The sequence below is a fragment of the Cyanistes caeruleus genome, chromosome 9 (assembly GCF_971803275.1).
Source record: "Cyanistes caeruleus chromosome 9, bCyaCae1.hap1.1, whole genome shotgun sequence".
Lineage (NCBI taxonomy): Eukaryota > Metazoa > Chordata > Aves > Passeriformes > Paridae > Cyanistes > Cyanistes caeruleus.
The window spans coordinates 26,823,471-26,842,744 of NC_141709.1; the positions used below are offsets into that span (position 1 = coordinate 26,823,471).

General features: G+C 42.5%; 1 protein-coding gene across 1 annotated transcript in view; it reads right to left on the bottom strand.

The window, feature by feature from the left end:
* Nucleotides 1–202: 202 nt before the first annotated feature.
* Nucleotides 203–19,274, bottom strand: part of TRABD2B (TraB domain containing 2B) — a 267,567-nt gene continuing 248,495 nt past the window's right edge. Inside the window, exon 7 of the mRNA XM_086841861.1 lies at nucleotides 203–3,042. Within this exon, the coding sequence (XP_086697987.1) occupies nucleotides 2,820–3,042 (223 nt within the window). The 3' untranslated portion in view covers nucleotides 203–2,819. The remainder of the gene's footprint in view (nucleotides 3,043–19,274) is intronic.

A 19,274-nucleotide genomic window follows, 5' to 3' on the forward strand; every position in this document is an offset into this window, starting at 1 on the left:
TGCTTCTCATATTAAAAAATAAAAAATAAAATAAAATAAAATAAAATAAAATAAAATAAAATAAAATAAAATAATAAAATAAAATTAAATGAGGCCCCAGAGGTTTATGGAGAAAGCCACAGATTGGGAAACTTCAGAATTGTAATTTCTAGTCTTGGTCCTGTTGTTGGTTTTCCTTACAGTCTTGGACAAGTTGTTTCTGTTTTCTCTTATTTTTTCTCTCCCTTATCTTTACATGGTCTTGTCTATTTATACTGTAGGTTTTCCAACACTTGAAATTATTCCTGGGATAGTACCACAAAATAATTTCTGGATATGATCTGGTTACAACAAATAAAATTCAATGGGTTTTGGTTTGCTGGCTGTTCACTTTTACTATGTAACTTATCATCACCCTTCAGATTTACCTACCTTATTTCCAGTTACGTTCTTGTAAACAAGACATTATAATTCAGTTTTCATCTCTGCCTTGAACACATGAGGAGAAACAATAATCTTTTTAAAATGCATTAATATTGAATTTGAAGGTCTCTTAAACCATTATATTCAAATGAAGGCATTTCTGGAGTAATAGCTCAAATAAAACCAAAATGAAAGTTCTCAAAATATGTTTCCAATATCCATCTCTGTGCAATAAATATTATGCAAGGTGAATGGCTTCTGTCCAAAACTAACATCTCTAATCTTCTGCTAGCCAAAATACACAATATGAAAATATGCACAGGGTCTGTTTGAATCTCACATTTGGGGCAAAGCTCAGAGTTTTCCATTCAGCCTTGTCACAGAATCACAGAATAACCAAGTTGGAAGAGACCAACTGTTGTACTTAAAAACAAAAAAAAGTGTGTGTGGGGAAGCTTATAGCATCCTGTGCTATTACCCACTTAAATTGACCAGAAACCTACACAACCTGCTGTCAAAACTAGAGCAAAGGCTGGGGATGATGGTATGTTAAAAAGAAGTTACCTGCTTTGTCCCTGGCCTTTGCAAGGCAATGGGCTGGGAGGCGTGATGGAAATGCTCAGTATTCCACCATGAAACCCTGTGATTTTTGCAGACTAGTTACTTTCTAACTTACTTTCCTAAAATAACTGGTATGAAACGAGCAAACTGAATTCTGAACTCTCTCTGACTGCAGACTCTTGCAGATTGCATGGAATCATCTGCAGCTCCAGGGACCAGGCACTGTAGGGCTGCTGGGAAACTTACAGGGTTGTTTCAGCCAGAATTTTATCAGTAATGTTATCATAATTTTCGTCATTATCTTTTTTCCAAGGTGAAGAAGCACTGCTTTTCCATAAAGAAAAGCTTGTATTGTATTTTTCTGATTTTGAGACTTCTTTTCTAAATAAGATTATTTCATCACATAGTTTTGATTTTTGGTTTGTAGATGACTTAGAAAAAACCCCATTATTTCAACCAAAACTCATTTTCTAAACTCTTGTATCCAAAGAGACTTTTCATCATGTTCTGGTGGTGAAAAAACATCTACATGCCTTTTTAAACATAATAATTTTTAAGATGGCACCAGGTTTTTTTTGTCCCCCATAGATGATGTAAATCTCATTCCTCAACAACAGCTTTTTGGATGGGTAGCATATTTTTCAGTGAGAGTAAGGTGTCATAACTTTTCCATCTAAGTCAGGTACTATAGTCTAAAAATGGAAAAGTGTTCTGAATGTCTCATGGGGGTTAGTTTGATTCCTGTGGTGTTGAGCAGGTTTTGGACAAGACATAATTATTTCAGCACAGGGATATAGGCTCTATCAGCTCATGGCAGCAAGAGAAAAAGGAAAGTGCAGATGTTTTTTGCCTCCAGGTTGTCCATGGGCATTAATATAACTGGTACAAAGGAGTTCTATAGATTAACAGGACACTACATCTTTATAACCTATAGGCACACCAAGCTCTCTTCTCATTTATGCTAGAAAAGGTTGTAGGTTTATGCTTATATAAAATGAGGAAGAGAAGAAAATAATTCCAAGTAGGATTATTCCAGACTTTAAAAGCAATTTTTTATTAAGAAAAAGGTGTCTTAATTTGTGTTAGCTGGTGAATTAATCCCAGGGCAAAGAGGGAACCTGGTGATTTCCAAAGAAGTAAAATAGTTTAGTTAAAGAAAACGGGGGGAATGTAGAGGATGATCCTGACTAATGACTTATTAAATCATGTAAAAATAACTGTGATTTTAGATTGTGGCAGCTAATGAGTTAAGAATGCACTTATTTTTCCAATGGGAACAGGCTCCAGAGAGCAGGATCTGTTTTATTCAGAGTAAGCTATACTAATGAGACAAAAGAAGTAAAATAAAGAGGTTCAGCAGAAATGTACTTATTGGACAGTTGCTGTAAAATGTAATGGTTAAAGAAACAAAGAAAGCATTCATTTGGTGTCAGTTCAGACATTTGCAGAGTTATCAGAAAACAAATATAGAAAATATTAATTTATCTGTTTCACCATCGCTACAGATTAATACGGATGTTATTAACATATACAACAAGAAAAATAAGTTTACCAGTTGAATAAATACATTTTTTCTTTTTCTTTTTTTTTTTTCTTTATATGAACATGTATATTTTACAAAACCCCATAGCACTATGGGAAATAAAGATCCTTCTACAAAAAGAAGATGTAAGTCAGTGTTACAATAAAGCTTTAGAGTTTCAAAATGTATCTGGGCAAAGAGACAAAATCAGCTAGAAGGCACTACTGAGTCACTGAGAAGGTCCAGCTTGGAACTGTTGCTGTCTTAAACTCCAATTCATTCATAAATTATCTCTCTTCTCTATTCCAGGGGATTGGATGCAATACTAATGTGGTCAGGAGGGCTGCAGTAGGTTCAGAAGAAAAGAAGCTATGGCCATGCAGAGAGGAAATGTTACTGATGGCCATGAAAGGCTGGCTGGGGCTGAGCTCGTGGGCTGGGGCTGGGATGGGCGGTCGGGACGTGGCCTCTGATCCAGCTGGTTGGAAATCCAGATGGGAGGTTTGACTGTGATGTAGCCATTGGTTATCCTGATATAGGAAGGCAACGTGGTGGTGCTAAAAGAAAACACAAGACAAGGAAATTAAACAGGAGAACCCTTATCTCTGCTCTGTGAATTGTCATCCCAAGTGGTAGCAATCACAATGGCAATTCCAATTATTGCTGTTATTATTATTATTGCTTGCACACATGAGACACCGGGGAGAGAGCCAGACTGATAACTGCTCTGATCCAGGATGTCCCTCAGCTCCTGGCTGCTGCCAAAATACAGCCAAAGGAGGGACTGCTCTTAGTGTATCTGACTTACTGCACTCCATTTTTAAGCATCCATTATGGCCAGCATCAGAGATTGTGCTAAATGTGTCCTTGTGCTGACCCAAGGTGACCTCGTTCTTACGTCCTTTCTTCCCACCAAAGGTCTCCAAACTTGCCATGTCTCAGTGACACGTTTAATTCACCATGAACCACATACTGAGTCCAGAGGGTCCAGAACACATTCCTTCCCTGTTTCAAAAGCCTTACAGAACTTCCCAGGATCCCCTTACACAACTGATAACCTTGAGCACAGGAGAGCAAGCAGGTTCATCTCTTTTCCTGCCTTTAAGCCATTTTGGATCAAATCACAAAGCCAAAACCAGGCTCAGTCACTGTTAAGTTTCCCTGACTGTGGATTTGCCTCAATAGTAGTGTGATTGCTTATTGATTGTAGCTTGAGTTAGTACTTTGATTTGAATTTGCAGGTTGGAATTCATCATGACTCCCAAGACACTGGAGGTCAAAAAGGTCCATTTACGATTGATTTGGAAGTTTAAGTTGTAATCTCCATTTCATAAAGTGCCCCCAGTGCATCCATTATTGGATGATCCATAATCCACCAGTTGTCAGGGAGCAGCACAACCAAGCATGCAAACTGCACAGGGTGGATTTTGGACTTAAACCCAAGACATTCTGCTGAGAAGTGAGGAGAAAAATGGCAAGCTCCTCTGAAAAAAAGATGTGACACTAATACCTGAAGATTCTCTAAATCTTCCATAAAGGGGATTTGGAGGCACTGAAAATGACCCTCATATAATTTTTTAATGGGGTAAGAAGCTATGCAGTCCCATAAATATTTAGCTAAAGTATCTAAGATCTTGACCTTGGAAGAAAAAGGTTGTGTCTTGCATAATATCAGATAAAAGGAGTAACATCTTACTTCAGATTCATGCACACAAACAGAATTTAGAAGGACTAAGGGCTTTTGTCTTTTTCACCCCTAAGCAATACCAAGATAGATATTTTAGCTGAGATGCTTCAAATGTGCTGAGTCAATCACAGACTGAGAAGATCAGAGCCCACCCAGAAGGGGGCATTGGTCAACATCAAATCCCATGGACAATCCCTGCACATTACACTTCACCCCGAGTTTTGGGAGAAGTCACTTCATTTCTTCCCTCATCCTTTATACTGTCACCACAGCTTCTGGGTGGGATAGTTATTCTGCAGCTAGAAGTGACCTAAATTAATGTGCAATGAATTAGAGTAAAAAGAGAAGGCAGTCTTCAATTAAAGACATAGGAATTGCTTCATGGGAGCAGATATTATCCATCTAACCAGTATTAGGATTCTGACACTGAGGAGCAGTGCTTGCTCCAGAGCAACAAACTGCTGTGAACAGAGAACTCTGAAATCAAGGCTTGTTGGACGAAGTTCTCTGAATTCCCACAGTGGGTGATTGGTTTATGTCTTGAAGGGATGACATAAGGCACACAGCTTTCGAGTTTCAGCTATATTGCATCAAAACTGCTGCAGTCATTTAACACAAAGAGCTGGTGTGTGATAAACTCATGCTGCTGTTCCCAATCTGCCTGGCAGGAATGGCACTGGATTAGGCACTGTGTGGCCAAGCTCCTGTAACATAACATCAGCATGAACAGCCTTCTCACAGAGAACACAAAGCAGCACTAAAGCAAACTTCTGACAAAAAGAGGTGCTACATACTCTGAGTAACCCCACACAAATGCAGTCATGCTTCAATTTCTCATCCAGATCTCATTTATCCTGCTCAGTGATGATGTGGTGCACAGGCCTGGCACTGACAGTGGGATCACAACTTGGGTTTTTCACCTATACCTGGTTTCCCTAAGGTAAGCATGGGCAGGTGTTTGTCCTCATCTTTTGGTACTGATTGTCACGTTACAGAACTGCAAAACTTTGCCCTGAATTAAATTTTAAACTACAAGGAGGGTCTGATTTTAAATTTTAATTAAAAAAACCCAAATCACCAAAATGCCATTCAGATTTCCAGTTTGTGTGTATCCTGCTCTTGACACATTCTGTGAGCTTGATCCTCCAGTGAGATTTAAGTTTCTCTTGCACAAACTGCCTTTCTACTCCTCAGGTTTGTTCTGTGCACACAGGCTGGCCAGGGAACCTGTAAAAGCATCACAAGCCCACTCATCAGCAAGCTACATCTAAGGGACTCCTCAAGCAGTCTTAAATCAACATTTTATGCTTCTGTATGATGTTTCTGTGTCCTAGTTAACTTTCATATGTGTTTTGGTTTTGCTTCTTGGGGGGATGGGATTTTTTGTTATTGTTGTTTGGTTAGTTTTTGTTGATTTTCTTTTCTCCCTTATTCAAAGACCTGAGAATTGTTGACCACTTCTCCTTAGTTAATGAGGTTATTTTCTGTTTTCAAGACATTACATTTTTATAAAAGCATTCTTTTTAAGATAAAAAGATACTGTTAGGTGGGGTTGTTTGTTTTCAAAAACTCCTTGAGTGCTTTACAAGAGAAGAACAGTGTGTTTCCACTAATGTGTACAAAGCATTTGCTAATAGCAAATGAACCACAGTTTATCCATACAAAACATTTTCTTAATGTACTTTTAGCTGACTGCCAAGGTGGTTTAAAGATATTTAAGGAGAATTATCCCTTTTACCAAATGCTACAAGTCCTTGTAAATCCTCTGCTCCCAGTTTGTAACTAGGCTGTTTCTGTAGCAAATGGGGAGAGAAACCTTTCCAGAAGCTGGTCCACCTCATTCCAGGGCAGGTCTCTAGGGGATCTTACTCTTGCTTGGGGTCTTTCACTTCCTAGGAGTTACAGAGGGGCCCTGGACAGCCAGGTTGGATTATAACGTAATCTTAGAGGTGGCCCTGGTGTCAGGAGATGACTTCTGCAAACTCCCTCTGAGCACGTTTGCATGTGGATCTCACTGACCCTTGGACATTCCACTAAGGATGAAGCAGTCCCCCAAACTCAACCAGAAACCTTCCTTGGGGAGGGTTTGAGCATTCCTGAAATGAACACAGAGTATAAAACGAATGAAATGAACACAGAGAATAAAAATTAATCACAGAACGGTGGGATAATAATCTAAATTATTATCGCGTCTTCTCTTGCCGGACAAGGATATTCTATATTTCAGCCTTTTGTGTCTGATAAAAGTATCTTTAATAAAACATTCCACATGATCTGTGGTTAACAGGCAACCACTGGCTCTGCTCTTCATACCTCTCTTTTTTGCTTCTGTGTATGGGATTGTTTTAAAAACTTGGAAGACTCCAGGTACGATTTAGCCAAATGACCTGCGGTATCATATTCATGAGCTTGTTCTTTTGATCAGATAATAGGGCAGTTTTTCAAATCAGTGCATTACTCATACATTGTCTTACCATCATTAGAATGTGTAAAACTTTCCCCAAAAATGGGGCCTCAGGCACAGGCTTTGTGCACAGATTCTACTGAATTACATGATTCAAGTCCTCTAAGCTGGGGGTGTGCTGAAGCACCTTGATGATTTGGGAGCATTTTAAAGCTGAAAAATAAAACAAACACACAAGCAATCTGTTGAGGGAACTTCTGCTCTGATTTGTCTTGGGAGGACTTTGAAGGGAGCTCACAAACTAATTTTTAGCCTGACTTGGTTCATCCATGTAGGCAGGGTTCATCTGACCACAAGGGACCACAGCAGAAGGACACAGGTTAGGACCAGGAGAATCTTTCTGGCACATCTGCCCCAGTCACAGGAAGATGACCTAAACCCCTCCTGACATTTATGTCTCATCCAGTCTCTAAAAACCAGTGATAATGGTAGCAATTCCAGAGTCTGTCCAGACATCCATCCCAGCATTTCACCATTTCTGACTCCCAGAATTACTGCCTAATGTTTCACCAAATCTCCCTTGCTACAGTGTAAGCTCATGACTTATCCTGTCCCCATGGACAGGTTCATTCCTCTCCTCGTCTCAGCAGCCTTTATTTTGAAGATTTAACCATGTTTCACCTCAGCCTTCTCTTTTTTAAACAATTCCCTCCACCTTTCTTTGCAGGTACTCAAGTGCTTTCCCTCTATCCTTTCCTCTGCTCTGCCCTGGCTCTGATCCATGTCCTCTCTGGATGCTCCAAACTGGAAACAGTAGTGAGATCCCACCAGCCCTGTGCTTGGTGCAGCAGGTACCACTGCCCCTGTGTCTGCAAAGTGCATGAAAAACAGGCAGTCTCCAAGGGGACAGACAGTGTTGGCACTGCTTTTTGCCCACGATGTCCAAACCACCATTATGGTCCCAGGAACTCTTCTGAAGCTCATGGAAAACTGATGGTTCTCTGAGGGGGTGAGGACCAACACAATTATCCTGATATTTCTATCCATTTTTAAGCTGTTGCTGTGCCTTGGTCCCAACATGGTTCTGTTCAGGGTGGAGGAAGTAACCCTTTCAAGTATAACTTACAAAGTGTTTGGGGATTTTTCTGGATCAAAGGAGCTATGTAAACACAAGACAACTATTTTTAATAAATGTAAGCAAATGTTGACTCAGACAGCCTTTCTTACAATAGCATCTGATGAAAGAAGCTAGATTGAAACCTGAAAAATGCATGTTTCAATTGAAAACCTAAAAAGCTAGTAAAGTGAAAGAAAATTTTTGAGTAAATACAAGAGTGACTGTTTTGCATTTGTGATTTGATGTTAACCTTATGATGGCTAGGGGTTTTCTTAAGTGATATTAAGCATATGCTTCCTGTTTCTTTTCAAACAAAATTTGCCCTACTTTTTTTTCCCCCCTTTTTATTTAATGAACAGATGTGAAAGGGCTGATCACATTATTTTTTCTGGTGATCAGAAATAATGTTCTGCAAGTGAAGACAATTATTCTTGGAACTAACCAGGCCTATTTATGTCACCAAAATTTATTCATCAAGATTTGAAAAATACATCTGCTTAAAGCGCTGGGACCAACCCGTTGCAGTCTGTAAATGAGCTGGCTGGCAAGGAATCTGACCACACATTTGAAGGAAAAGAATAGGTGCTCAACCAAGAGTTAACAAGAGTATATTGGGGGGTAAAAAACAACTAGAAAAATGTCAAAAGGATTTAAGTTTGAAGACAACTATAGTAGCGTCTTAAAGGGAACATGAAATCTCCTTCTCCTGAAATGTTCATATTATTTCATGTGTGTCTGGAAGGGATTCTTTAGATCAACACAACTCTGTTCCCCCCATCTATCTCTTCATTACTTTCCTTACAGACACTGTTCTTGCAGCCTGAGAGATAAATCCTGCAGGATGCTGAGTCCTGTGGTCCCAGATGAGCAGGACTGTGAGCTCACAAGTGCTTCCAGCAGTAGTATTCACATACCTACAACTCAGCACATCCTAAGGCCCTTTGTGGGACCAGGGCCAAGAGGCTCATGCTTTCACAAGGTTCAATTCCTTAAAAAAAAAAAAAAAAAAAAAAAAAATCCAACCTGGATATGATCAAGGAATCCAGTTTTTGGTCCAGAGGAGGCCACTGCTTATTTGCAGTAGTGCAGTGAAGTGCCTTAAGTGAGTAAGCATTATCACGTGCTGGTTTGGGGCCAGCAGAGATCTGGCCTGAGCCAAAGAAGAGCCTTCTCCATGCTATTTTTTGGTTAATTTTTGGTTACCCCAGTGTCACTGGGAGCCTGGATCTCTGGCTGTGTCCCACAGTGCAAGCTCCCTGTGAGCAGCACAGCCCCAGGCACGTGATGGACACAGGTCAGCAGCAGCACCGGGAGCATTTCCACAGCCCTCCACTGTCCATCTGAGCTCTCCTTCTGGTGAGACTCAAATGGGAGCCATCTCCATCTGAGAGCAGCGTCCAGTTCTGATTCTGCCTTTTTACAGTGCTCTGGCTCCTCTGGAGAGTGACACTGAGCAATTCCCCTCGTTGGAGTGGGCACCTGTGAGCCTCCCTGCTGTGCAGAGGCAGAGGACAGTGCAAATACCCTGGCAGAGGTGCAAACCCCCACCCTGCTTGTTGTTAGGACATCTGCCATGGCTCATCTCTAGGAGAAAGGATAGGATGCCAAGGGATCCACCAGGCAGTGGCTGTGAGAGCTGTGAGCAGCATGCCATGATCACGAGCCACACTGTCACCAGGTGCTGCAATGCAGCTGGGGAGGACATTGCACACAAGCATGGGATCCTAAATGTGCCACTGAAGAGAATCACAGGCAGTCCTTCAGCTGACCTGGCCTGTAGTAGGATTTAAAAGGTGGCATTAATTGTGGCTATGCCATGCAGGCTTGTAGCCAGAGCTATTCAGCTGATTCCTGCTACAGTTTATAGGGAACAAGACATCTCCAGAGGACAAGCCTTTCCCCACAGAGGCATGTCTCCAAGGCTGGTGAGATCAGCTGCTTCTAAAGATCTCTATCTCTGGAATGCAGGTCTCCTGAATCCCAACCAAGCTCTGGCCCCACTGGGGGCTCTGACAGGTAGGGATGTGTTCCCAAATTGGGTTTGGACAGCAGGGTGGGGAAGAGGCAAACTGCTGATTCTGCAGTACAAAAAGCAGCTGCTGGTGGGACACAGCTGCAGTCCCCAGCACCAGGCAGAGCAGGGCTGCAGCTGCTGTCTCTTCCATGGGGTCTTGGCTCCAGGGTTTGACACGAAGGAGGAAAAGGTGGCTCACTTGATCAGGGGCTCCAGGGGGGCCATGATGGTGTGAGCAGGAGGAATCTCAGTGCTGAACTGCAGCTGAGATTCCTCTTGTGCAGGTTTGGGGCCCTCTCAGGATGGGCTGTGGGCTGGAAAAGATTTGGTTTTTATCCCCAAGTCACCCACTAAGGAACCATCAAAACCTCATTAAATCACTTTACTGCTACGACTCCCCTGACTCTGCTCTGAGTCAGGACCTCAGAGCGTTGGTGTGACACCAGCAGCATTAACACAACCTCAAGTGTTTTGCAGGCTCTCGCTCTGATTTGCAGGTCCCTGTGGCTCAGGCCACCTGCAAAACATCTCTGTGATGACAAATTCAGCCCTGGAGAGACACTGACCTGCATCCTAAAGCCACAGGTGGGTCATGTCTTCAGGCAAAGTGGATCATCTGCTGTGGGGCCAGAGGAGGGAACAGGGATAGGAGGGAACAGGGATGGGAGCGGACAGGGATGGGAGGGGACAGGGGTGCATGGGGCAGTGGGGATTGCTGCATCTGAGACAGGGAAAGGGGGCTTTGCTGTCACAGCAATGCAGCCCAAGGGCTGGAGAACACAGAGAGGCAAAGGTGGACAGGAGGATGCATCCAGCAGGTCGGGAATGAGCAGGTGAGAAACAACTCCAGCACAGCCCAAGGGCCCTTTTCTGAGGTGAATTTCCAGTTTGTGGGAAGGATTCCTGCACCTCATGGTTGGATTTAGCTTTTCCCACCCCCAGAGGAGACTGTGCATGGCCCTTCTCAATGTCCCACCCCAGAGTCCTTTAGGAAATCCCAGTGAATACAAATCCTGCATCCACACCTGTGGCTGTGGCAGAATCAGGCCTCCTGCTCCTTTCCAGAAGGCTGAAGAATGGTGTAAAAACACAGAATGTTGTAAAAAACCAATAACCTTTGAAGCACACCCTCTGAGTAATTACCCCATTCCCATCTAATGACTAAAAGATGTTATATTCCTCTCTGATATGGCAACAACAAAGATTTTGACCTTATTAAAACCAGCCCATCAGGAAACTACATGTCATCCTTAAAAAAAAAAAAAAAAGCCAAAAAAGAGGTAAAAAAGAAATTAAATTCTTTAAAATCCCTGTGAACAGTAATTCAAGATACTGTAGCTGAAGACTCATGATTTGTAGTAGTGTCTGGGTGGTCCTGAGACAGGAGATGACAACATTAGCTCTTTCCTTTGCCCTTCTAAGAAATGCTTTGATGATTCTCTAATATCCTAAGAATATCCCCTGTGATTCTGCAGTGGGACGAGGCAATCACAGAGCCGGGATAATGCATCCCAGTTTTACCCTGGCCCTGCTAAGAGAGGATAGCTCAGAGCCCTTTGTTCCAGCAGCTCTGCACTGACATCTGAGCCAGGATGTGCTCATAGTGATGTGGGCTCCAAACCATCCCCAAACTCGCCCCCACCCACTGCACACATCTGGCTGTGTACCTGATTTGTGTGTGCAATTAAAGCTCTCATCATCACAGCCCAAATAACCACGGACATGTTCCTTGGACAGATAATGACTGCACTATTGCAGCCAAAGGAAGCAAGAACATCAAGGGCACAAACACAGACGGGCTTAGCATTGGAAAAACCCTGCCAGTGAAGATTTTTGGGCAACCTGCTGATACACATCACATAGGGATTTAATTTGATGGAGCTGCAACCAGGTGCTTTTGAACCAAATCCCAAGCATGAGCACAATTTCTGTTTTCTGCCTGTATTTTGCAAACTGCTTTCTCTTACCAATACAGCCCCACATGCAAAACAATTTATATTTTTGGGGTGGTCAAAACTGTAATCCATATTTTATATCTTGGGCTCAACCTTTCAATTAATTAGAACCAGAGTGACTCTCTCTGCCCTTTCCTCTGTGTACTCAAGTGTTTGTTTGGCATTGTGTGGGCCTATGGCTCAAATATTTTTTGCAGATGCACAGAATTAACCATGCATGTTTAGATGTGCTTGGGGAACACATACATTCACAGAGATGTATATACTTGACCCTGTCACTTTTTTTGTTAAATACTGTAAAAGACATCGACTTTCCCCTCCAGATTTTAAAATGATTTAGAATAGGTGGTAGTGGGGAAATACCCAACACATCCTGTCAAATTAAGTATTTTTTAGGAGACTGCTTTCTAAGATAAAATTATTTCAGCTACAAAGATGTCTGTGCAATGTATTAAGAAGCAGAATGAACAACGAAAATATAAACTACATTAAATGAATATCCAATATACTGCATTTTTCTGCTTGATTTTAATTTTCTTTTTCCTTCTCCCTGTTCTTTTTCCATCTCCACATAACAGTTTTTCTCTTTGCTTAGTCTGTATCACATTTTTCTTTCTAATTCACCGGGCTCACTTTTTTCCTCACTGCTTGTATTTTTCCAGTGTCTCTCTTAGTAAGAATAATTAAGGTTGGGTCAGATCTTTGAACCTGTTTGTTTGGAGCAGTGTCGAAATCAAGCTTGTACCACTGAATAAAAGCACCAGCCTCTTTTTCTTGCCAATAGACTCACTTATAAAATTTTAAAAAAACAGTTCACAGAGCACATCTACCAGAAACATTGAAGTGCTGCTCTGGTCACAAGGTTTGGGTTCCTCGTGCTGCTGGCAAAGCAGATTCAGTGACAGCAAACTCCTTTTCCTCAAGCACTTCCAAACCCTCTGAAAGCCTGGAGATGCCATCAGTGGCTCATAAAAAGCTGCTTGCTGGCCTGCAGGGCTGGAAGCACTGAAAAACCTTTCCCTGCCAGGTGTCACAACCCAGACCCTGAAGTGTCTCTGCAGATCTGAGCTTCTGAGAGCGTGGTCTGCAGCACGTCTCTCCATGGTTCTGCCATGGAGGCATCCCTGGCACCCAGCAGCTCCCAGGCACTAAGCCTGGCTCCCTCAGGCCCCAGGTATAAAGCTCACTTTGTTCACTTATGTTATTCAGGAATTGTGAAGAGGTGATCTGAGCAAAACCTGAATTTGGCCTGGCATTTTCATAATTGCAGGAACCCGGCTTTTACAGCATTAAAACCATATGAATTCAAATAAATCCTACTTCTCCTTCATCCCAGTGAGTAACTGGACTTAGACCAAAGCTGCCCTTCGGGATCCTGCTGTGTTTCCAGCCTGCAGCGCACCCCACGCTCCTGGGAGTGTAAGGGAATCCAATTTCCTCCTGATTCACTCCACAATGAATCTGTCTTATTAGATACCACAATATAACTGTGGTTAAACCCCTCCTATAAAGCAGCTGCCCACCACAATAGTAATGTGGCCTTACTCCCTGTCATACTTTTCCTCACTTCATTTTCCAGGGCATGACACTCACTAATCAGAAAGGGAATAGCAGAACCAGAAATAAATCCCATATCCCTTACCTTTTTCCTCTGGGCTAGCACTGACAGCGTTGTGTGTTTGCACTTCCCCTGAATTTTAAAGACTTTTCTCTTTCTTTATAGTAAATCACTGGTAGATGATTTTTTTTAAAAATATTTTATGGATTTTATATAACTCTGCTAAGAGGAACAGCAGATTTGCAATTTTCAGGACTTAAGATACTGCTGGATATGTAGGTTACTCAAATAAAAAATTCCAACTTGGGGCTGTGGCATTTGAGCAGGTTTATTCTGGCATTTTTTCCCTTGCCAAAGAAAAAAACCTCTGTATCCAGAATTGCAATACAGGGAGTACAGGTGCTTTACTACCCATTCACGTGTTTGAGGAATCCAACTCAGCCTGGGCACAAGCCCATTCAGCACTTTTTAGTGTCTGCAACTGCAGTCAGCCTTGAGTTAACACAAACCACACTCCTCACCCACCCTAAACTGCAGGGTAAATGTGTTACTGGGTGTTGAATTTTCTCTGCCTGTTAAACCAGATAACTTATTTTTCAGCTGAGTGAACACAAAGAGTTTTGTAGAGCCGTGTTAAAACGCAGCTCAGGTTTAGAGGAATTACCTGAGGCTACTGAGTGCATTTTCCCATCTTCTCTGTTTGATAAGAGCCAGATAACTTTTATTTGTGTGTGTGTGTGTGTGTGCAATAGATAATATGCCATGAGGAGTCATTGTTAAAGATTCCAAGAAGCCAATGCTCAGAACATCTGGCTAGTGAAAGCCCTGGACATGGAAAATATAAATGTCAAGGCTCATATTTATAAATTGGAAGGGCCATGATGACATCTGCTAACAAGCTTTCTTCCAGAGCCTGCTTGCTGCTCATGCTTATTCACAGGCAACAACACAAACGTGCACGGATCACATGCATGGCCTGCCCTTCCTTTCAGGAACACACGCTCCAATAACACACAAACGCTCTGTTCTCACAACACAGAAATACAAGTGTTTGCAAACCTCCCAGCAAAGCTCTTGCATACCAGACCACAGTGGGACACACACTGCTGGAACAGGCTAAAAATAGCTGGGGAAAAAGCCCTGCATGAACACAGAAGACAGTCAAACTCACTTAGCGTTAACTCTTTCAGTAAAATAAGCGCTCTCCTTTTCTGCCTCGCTCTACAGGAAACACTTTGTACTACAAATCTAATCCTGAAGCCTTGTCTTTGTGACTGAGTAGTTGTGGATGGGAATCTCAAGACTTTAAACAAAGTCTAACCTACTTGACCATGGTAGCTCAACACTAACATTAAAACAAACTACAGGTAAAAGAAATGTGATCCTACATTTGTAACCACAGGCACCTTTTCTTCAGTGCCAAAGAAGGGCATTTCTGATGCCTGAGAAATATAAAATGTACCCAGTGCATGAGAATAAAGGTTTAGCTAATGAATTATTATTGTAGGTGTCTAGAGCACAGTTTACCCCAACGCTGTTGGCCCTGGCCACCACCACAGAGGCTGCCCACGAGGCTGCCAAGTTGTCAAGAGAAGGAAAACCAGCAGCAGGAAGAGCCCGGACTGCTTTATGATATCCATGAATTTAGCAAAGAATGGATTCCATGCTGTCTGTCCGGTCTGCAGTACAGCTGGACACACATGAAAATGGCAGGAAAAGCAAAGATGATGAAGTAACATGGAGGAGATGCACGTCCTGGTGAAAAGACTAAGGAGAAGGATGTCAAGCTCTGTCTCTTTCTGCAGCCTGTATTAATGTCAGGTGACAAAGATATAGGACAAAGATGCAGGACAAGTGAGATGTCCCCATCTCAAAGAGATTGTGCTGAAGGCTGCAGGCTCCAAAATATCCCACTTTAATTGGCATGGATGGACTGCAGAGCAAAACGCTGTGTTTGTGTGATCCCAGCCTCCTGCAAAGTGAGCTCGGAGAGCTGGAGGTGAGTGCAGCAGGTGGAGATGAAGAATGGGTCCCTTCCCAAACCTTTCTCCAGGGCCCATACAAGGATGTACAGCCAGAGTTTAAAAAGGCAGGTAAAAAGAGCCCTGGAGAAAGAGAATATTTAAGCAGGAAATGGAGGAAGATGGAGCTGAAAAGTTAACAGGTTGTAGAAGTCCTGTCAGTGGATGAGGAAATGAGGCTGCACTGGCTTAGAAACAGCACAACAAGTGGGGATCACAGAGGAAGAGATCATCTAAACTCAGCTGCTGCTGCTTTTTGAAACTGAATCCTAGGAAAACATTCTGTTTGTGGTGCATCAGGCAGATCTTAGGCAGCTTAACAAAGTTAGCAGTTGCAGGGCTGTGTCCCATGCCCAGTCAGAAATACACCAAGCTGGGACAGATATAAATAGATCCTATAGACTATCTTTACTCAACACATCTCAGATGAGAAGTAGAAAGCAAGAAAGAAAAAGAAAGCTCTTCATAGGCTCCATAAAACATTTTGCATTTTATTTTCAATCTTAATCAGCATTGAGGAGGAAAAAGCAGAAAGTGCTCTTGGATACCCAGTGCTGAAAAATACCTCATTGTTCAAAAATCCTGACTTGTGTGTTCCAATTTTGTTACTCGTTCGCCTTCAGAAATATGGATTTAATATTCATGAAGGATTTAAATTTCACTAAAGTAAAATACCCAATGCATTACCAATAGAGAATTTGGTTCAATGAGACAAAACTTAAATCTATACACAAGTTATGTTTCCAAAAGACTTCTGTGTTCTTTAATGATTTTACTCTCAGGTATTTATAGCTTTCATTAAGACAGCGTTTGCATACTGCTTCATATGAATTGGTTATACTGCTGCTGAGACACAAGCAATAGTGAAAGTAAACATGCAAGGCTTTTTCCTGTTTTTCTCTAATTTTATCTGTGTTTCATCCCACAGTAGCAGCACATTATTAAGAACATCAGAACAAAGTAAAACACATGTATCTTTTCGTGTGTTCAGCAGGTAAAAGTGAGGTTGTACATCTTTTCAGCCCCATCTGGAGGATAACAAATTAACTCTTTGACTTTACAAGGGGAAAGAAGTTATCAGTCACGGCCAGCTGACAGGGAAGGTCTATTAGCACAGAGATGCTATGGGTTTGGACATGAATGTCAGGACTTCCCGTCATTACTGAGATGCATTAGAGAGCTGTGTGCTGAGGCCAGGTTCCACAGCTTTAATTAATATATTCTGTGCACTCTGACCAACCTGATGATCCAAGAAGCCTCAATAAAAACCATCTAGGGAAGGAGGATATGTCATCACCATATCATTTGTTACAGTCAGGAGATTTACCTCTTGTTTTTACTGTGCTGAGTTACACCGTGCTCCTATTTTACTTTCACTGGAGGGCTCGTGTACCTGGGGCTGTGCAAAGGGCATGATGACAGAACTGCCAGAGCCAGGGCTTGTCTAAAGGAAGCACTGAGCCATCTGCTCACCTTTTAAAGGGGGATCAGGTGGAAACAGGAAAAAACTGAGGGGAACATGCAGTATTCCCTACACTTGGCTCTCTGCTCAGGAGGAGCTCAGGATGCCTTCACAAAGCAATCTGGCATGTCTGAGAGAGGCAGGCAGTGCTGAGAGAAAGAAGGAATGACTGATGCACTGCTAAACTGCCCTAAATATCTTCTTCTGGACACTGTATATCCACCAGGGTTCAAAAAAGCTGGGCAAACTAAGAGCAGAATTTAGGCCAGTTCAAGATATAAAGGTTCACCTTCCACAAAGGAACCAGGAAAGGGCATTTGTCCAGGAGGTGTTCTGGGACCACTCCATGTCACAGAAAGCTCTTGCACCCAAACTGACAAGCCCTGAGGCTCTTCTGATGACTGTAGATATTTGTATGCCACACCCTGGAGCCTGGGGGTCTCTGATAGGGACTGTGATCAGGAAAGATTCCCCAGAAGGAAATCCTGCCAGGAGAACATGAAGAAAATGATAGAAATTCTGTAGGAAAGCCAAGGGGCCACACAACCCACTGAAGCCGCAGTCAGCAATGAGGTGGGACAAGGGAGGGAAGGTGGGACTCCCAGCACACCCACACTCCTGCTGCTCCCACAGGGACACAGGTTCACCACGAGACAGAGAGCTCCTGAAGCTGTGTCCTCATCCCTGGCTGAACACAGGGCAAATAAATGCAAAGGTGGCACTGCTTCCTTGGCTGCAAGGCTGGAGGAGGCACTGATCCCCCTCCCCACGAGCATCAGGAGGCACTCCCTGAGCAGTGTCCTGAGCAGGGAGGCAGACAGGGTAATTTAAACAAACAAGGCCCCAGTGATGGAAATTTCAAGCTCAAAGCTACCATATGGAGGGAAATCATCTGACCACAATTTACCTGTTAGACTTCAAAGGTGTCTAGGTCTCCTCTAAATAAAAGCAGTCTTTTCTTTAATGAAGTTAAGTACTGTATTTCAGCACCATGTGTTGTGAAAAGGAAGCAATTTGGATTAATTTACTGAAATTTACCTTTCAGATGCAGTTAAGTGGAATTAAAAGTTTGTCTGAGTTGACAGAGTTCTGTTTTCTATCACTGCATTGTCTTGAAAGAAAGGATAGCAGGCTAAGTGCTTAAATTCCATCCAAACTGATAAGGTTCACTCTGTACAGGCAAACTCAGTGTAGTTTATCACGTATTGTCTCCCTTCATCCATCACTGGTATACGTTTTCTTTTCCCCTAAAACAACTGCTCCTTCCAAAAGAAATTGATATTTGTGATGCTATTGCATTCATCTGGGGTTGAATAGTTTGCACTGGGCTATCAGGGAGCTGCCATTTCTACTTACAGAGAGAATTCATTTCATTTCCCACTGATGGCAGCTTTTGCAGGGCTGAGCTTCCATCTGGGACAGTAATTACTTTTTTCTCTTCTGAGAACAATTCTTTTCCCTTAATTTCTTTCCTGGTGAAGCGTGTGTGTCCTTAGCTTCTTTCCAAACACCACCTTCACCCAGATCTCTTCCCTGGCAGTGGGAATTAACTTGCCCATTACATCCTTTCTACTTTTTCCTTCCCACCACTGCACTTCTCTCTTTCATATCCCCTAGCTGCCGTTGTTCCTTCTAAACCTCACCCCTCCCAGTTAATAACTCCCCTCCCTCCTTTTTCCCAGGAGCTTTCCTCTCTCCTTGCCTGAGGTCCCAGGATAACTCCCCCCAGCAGCTGGGAGAGGTTCTCCTTCTCCTGGGCTGGTTTTGTTGGTAACCTTGAACCATTTGCCTGCTACAACAAAGGTGCAATCCCGACCTGCCCTTCACTGACCACTCTGAAACCTCAAAGGCATTTCTCTATTCTTTCAATTAACTGAGCCTCTTGTCATGAAAAGCCAGTGAATGATCTGTAATTAATTATTTATATTAGATGGGGAAGCCTAGCTAACACAGGAACAATGATACTCTGTATGCCAAACTGCAGCCTTGCAGCCTGAGGGTTTTGCCTCCCCTCCCTGCTGTCCCAGCTGGATTTTGGCCATGGGAGATAGCCAGGGTTTGAGTTTTGTCTAAGTTCAAATTTCTCCCAAGGACAGACTTCAGATCTGCACATTTCTGCAAAATCAAGTAGTTGATGAAAAAAAAAATCTTGCTACTTGAAATCTCCATTTAATTTCAATTCTTGACAAGCCATTTCAAACAGAAACTGCAGTCAGGCAGGACTTTTTCAGTTTGTTTAGATTTTGGGGGAAGGAGGCAGAAGGGAGAGGAAACCACACATTTCATCAGCATTTTTTATATTTTAATAGCCTTCAGTGCAGCCAATTACCCAGGAGATCAGCAAATCTTAGCTCTGTCAAAGACAGGGAGGAGACAGAGCAGAAGCTTCCTCATCCTCCAGAGCAGTACTAACCCTCCAACACACAAATCTAAACACTGTCCACCCAGGGGTGCCAACTCCAATGCCTCAGCTGTTAAGACAGAACAAAAAGAAAAGGACAATCTCCAAGGTATAACTGAAAATAAATACTAATAATGATGTGTGGCATTAAATGATGACTCATTTTTCAC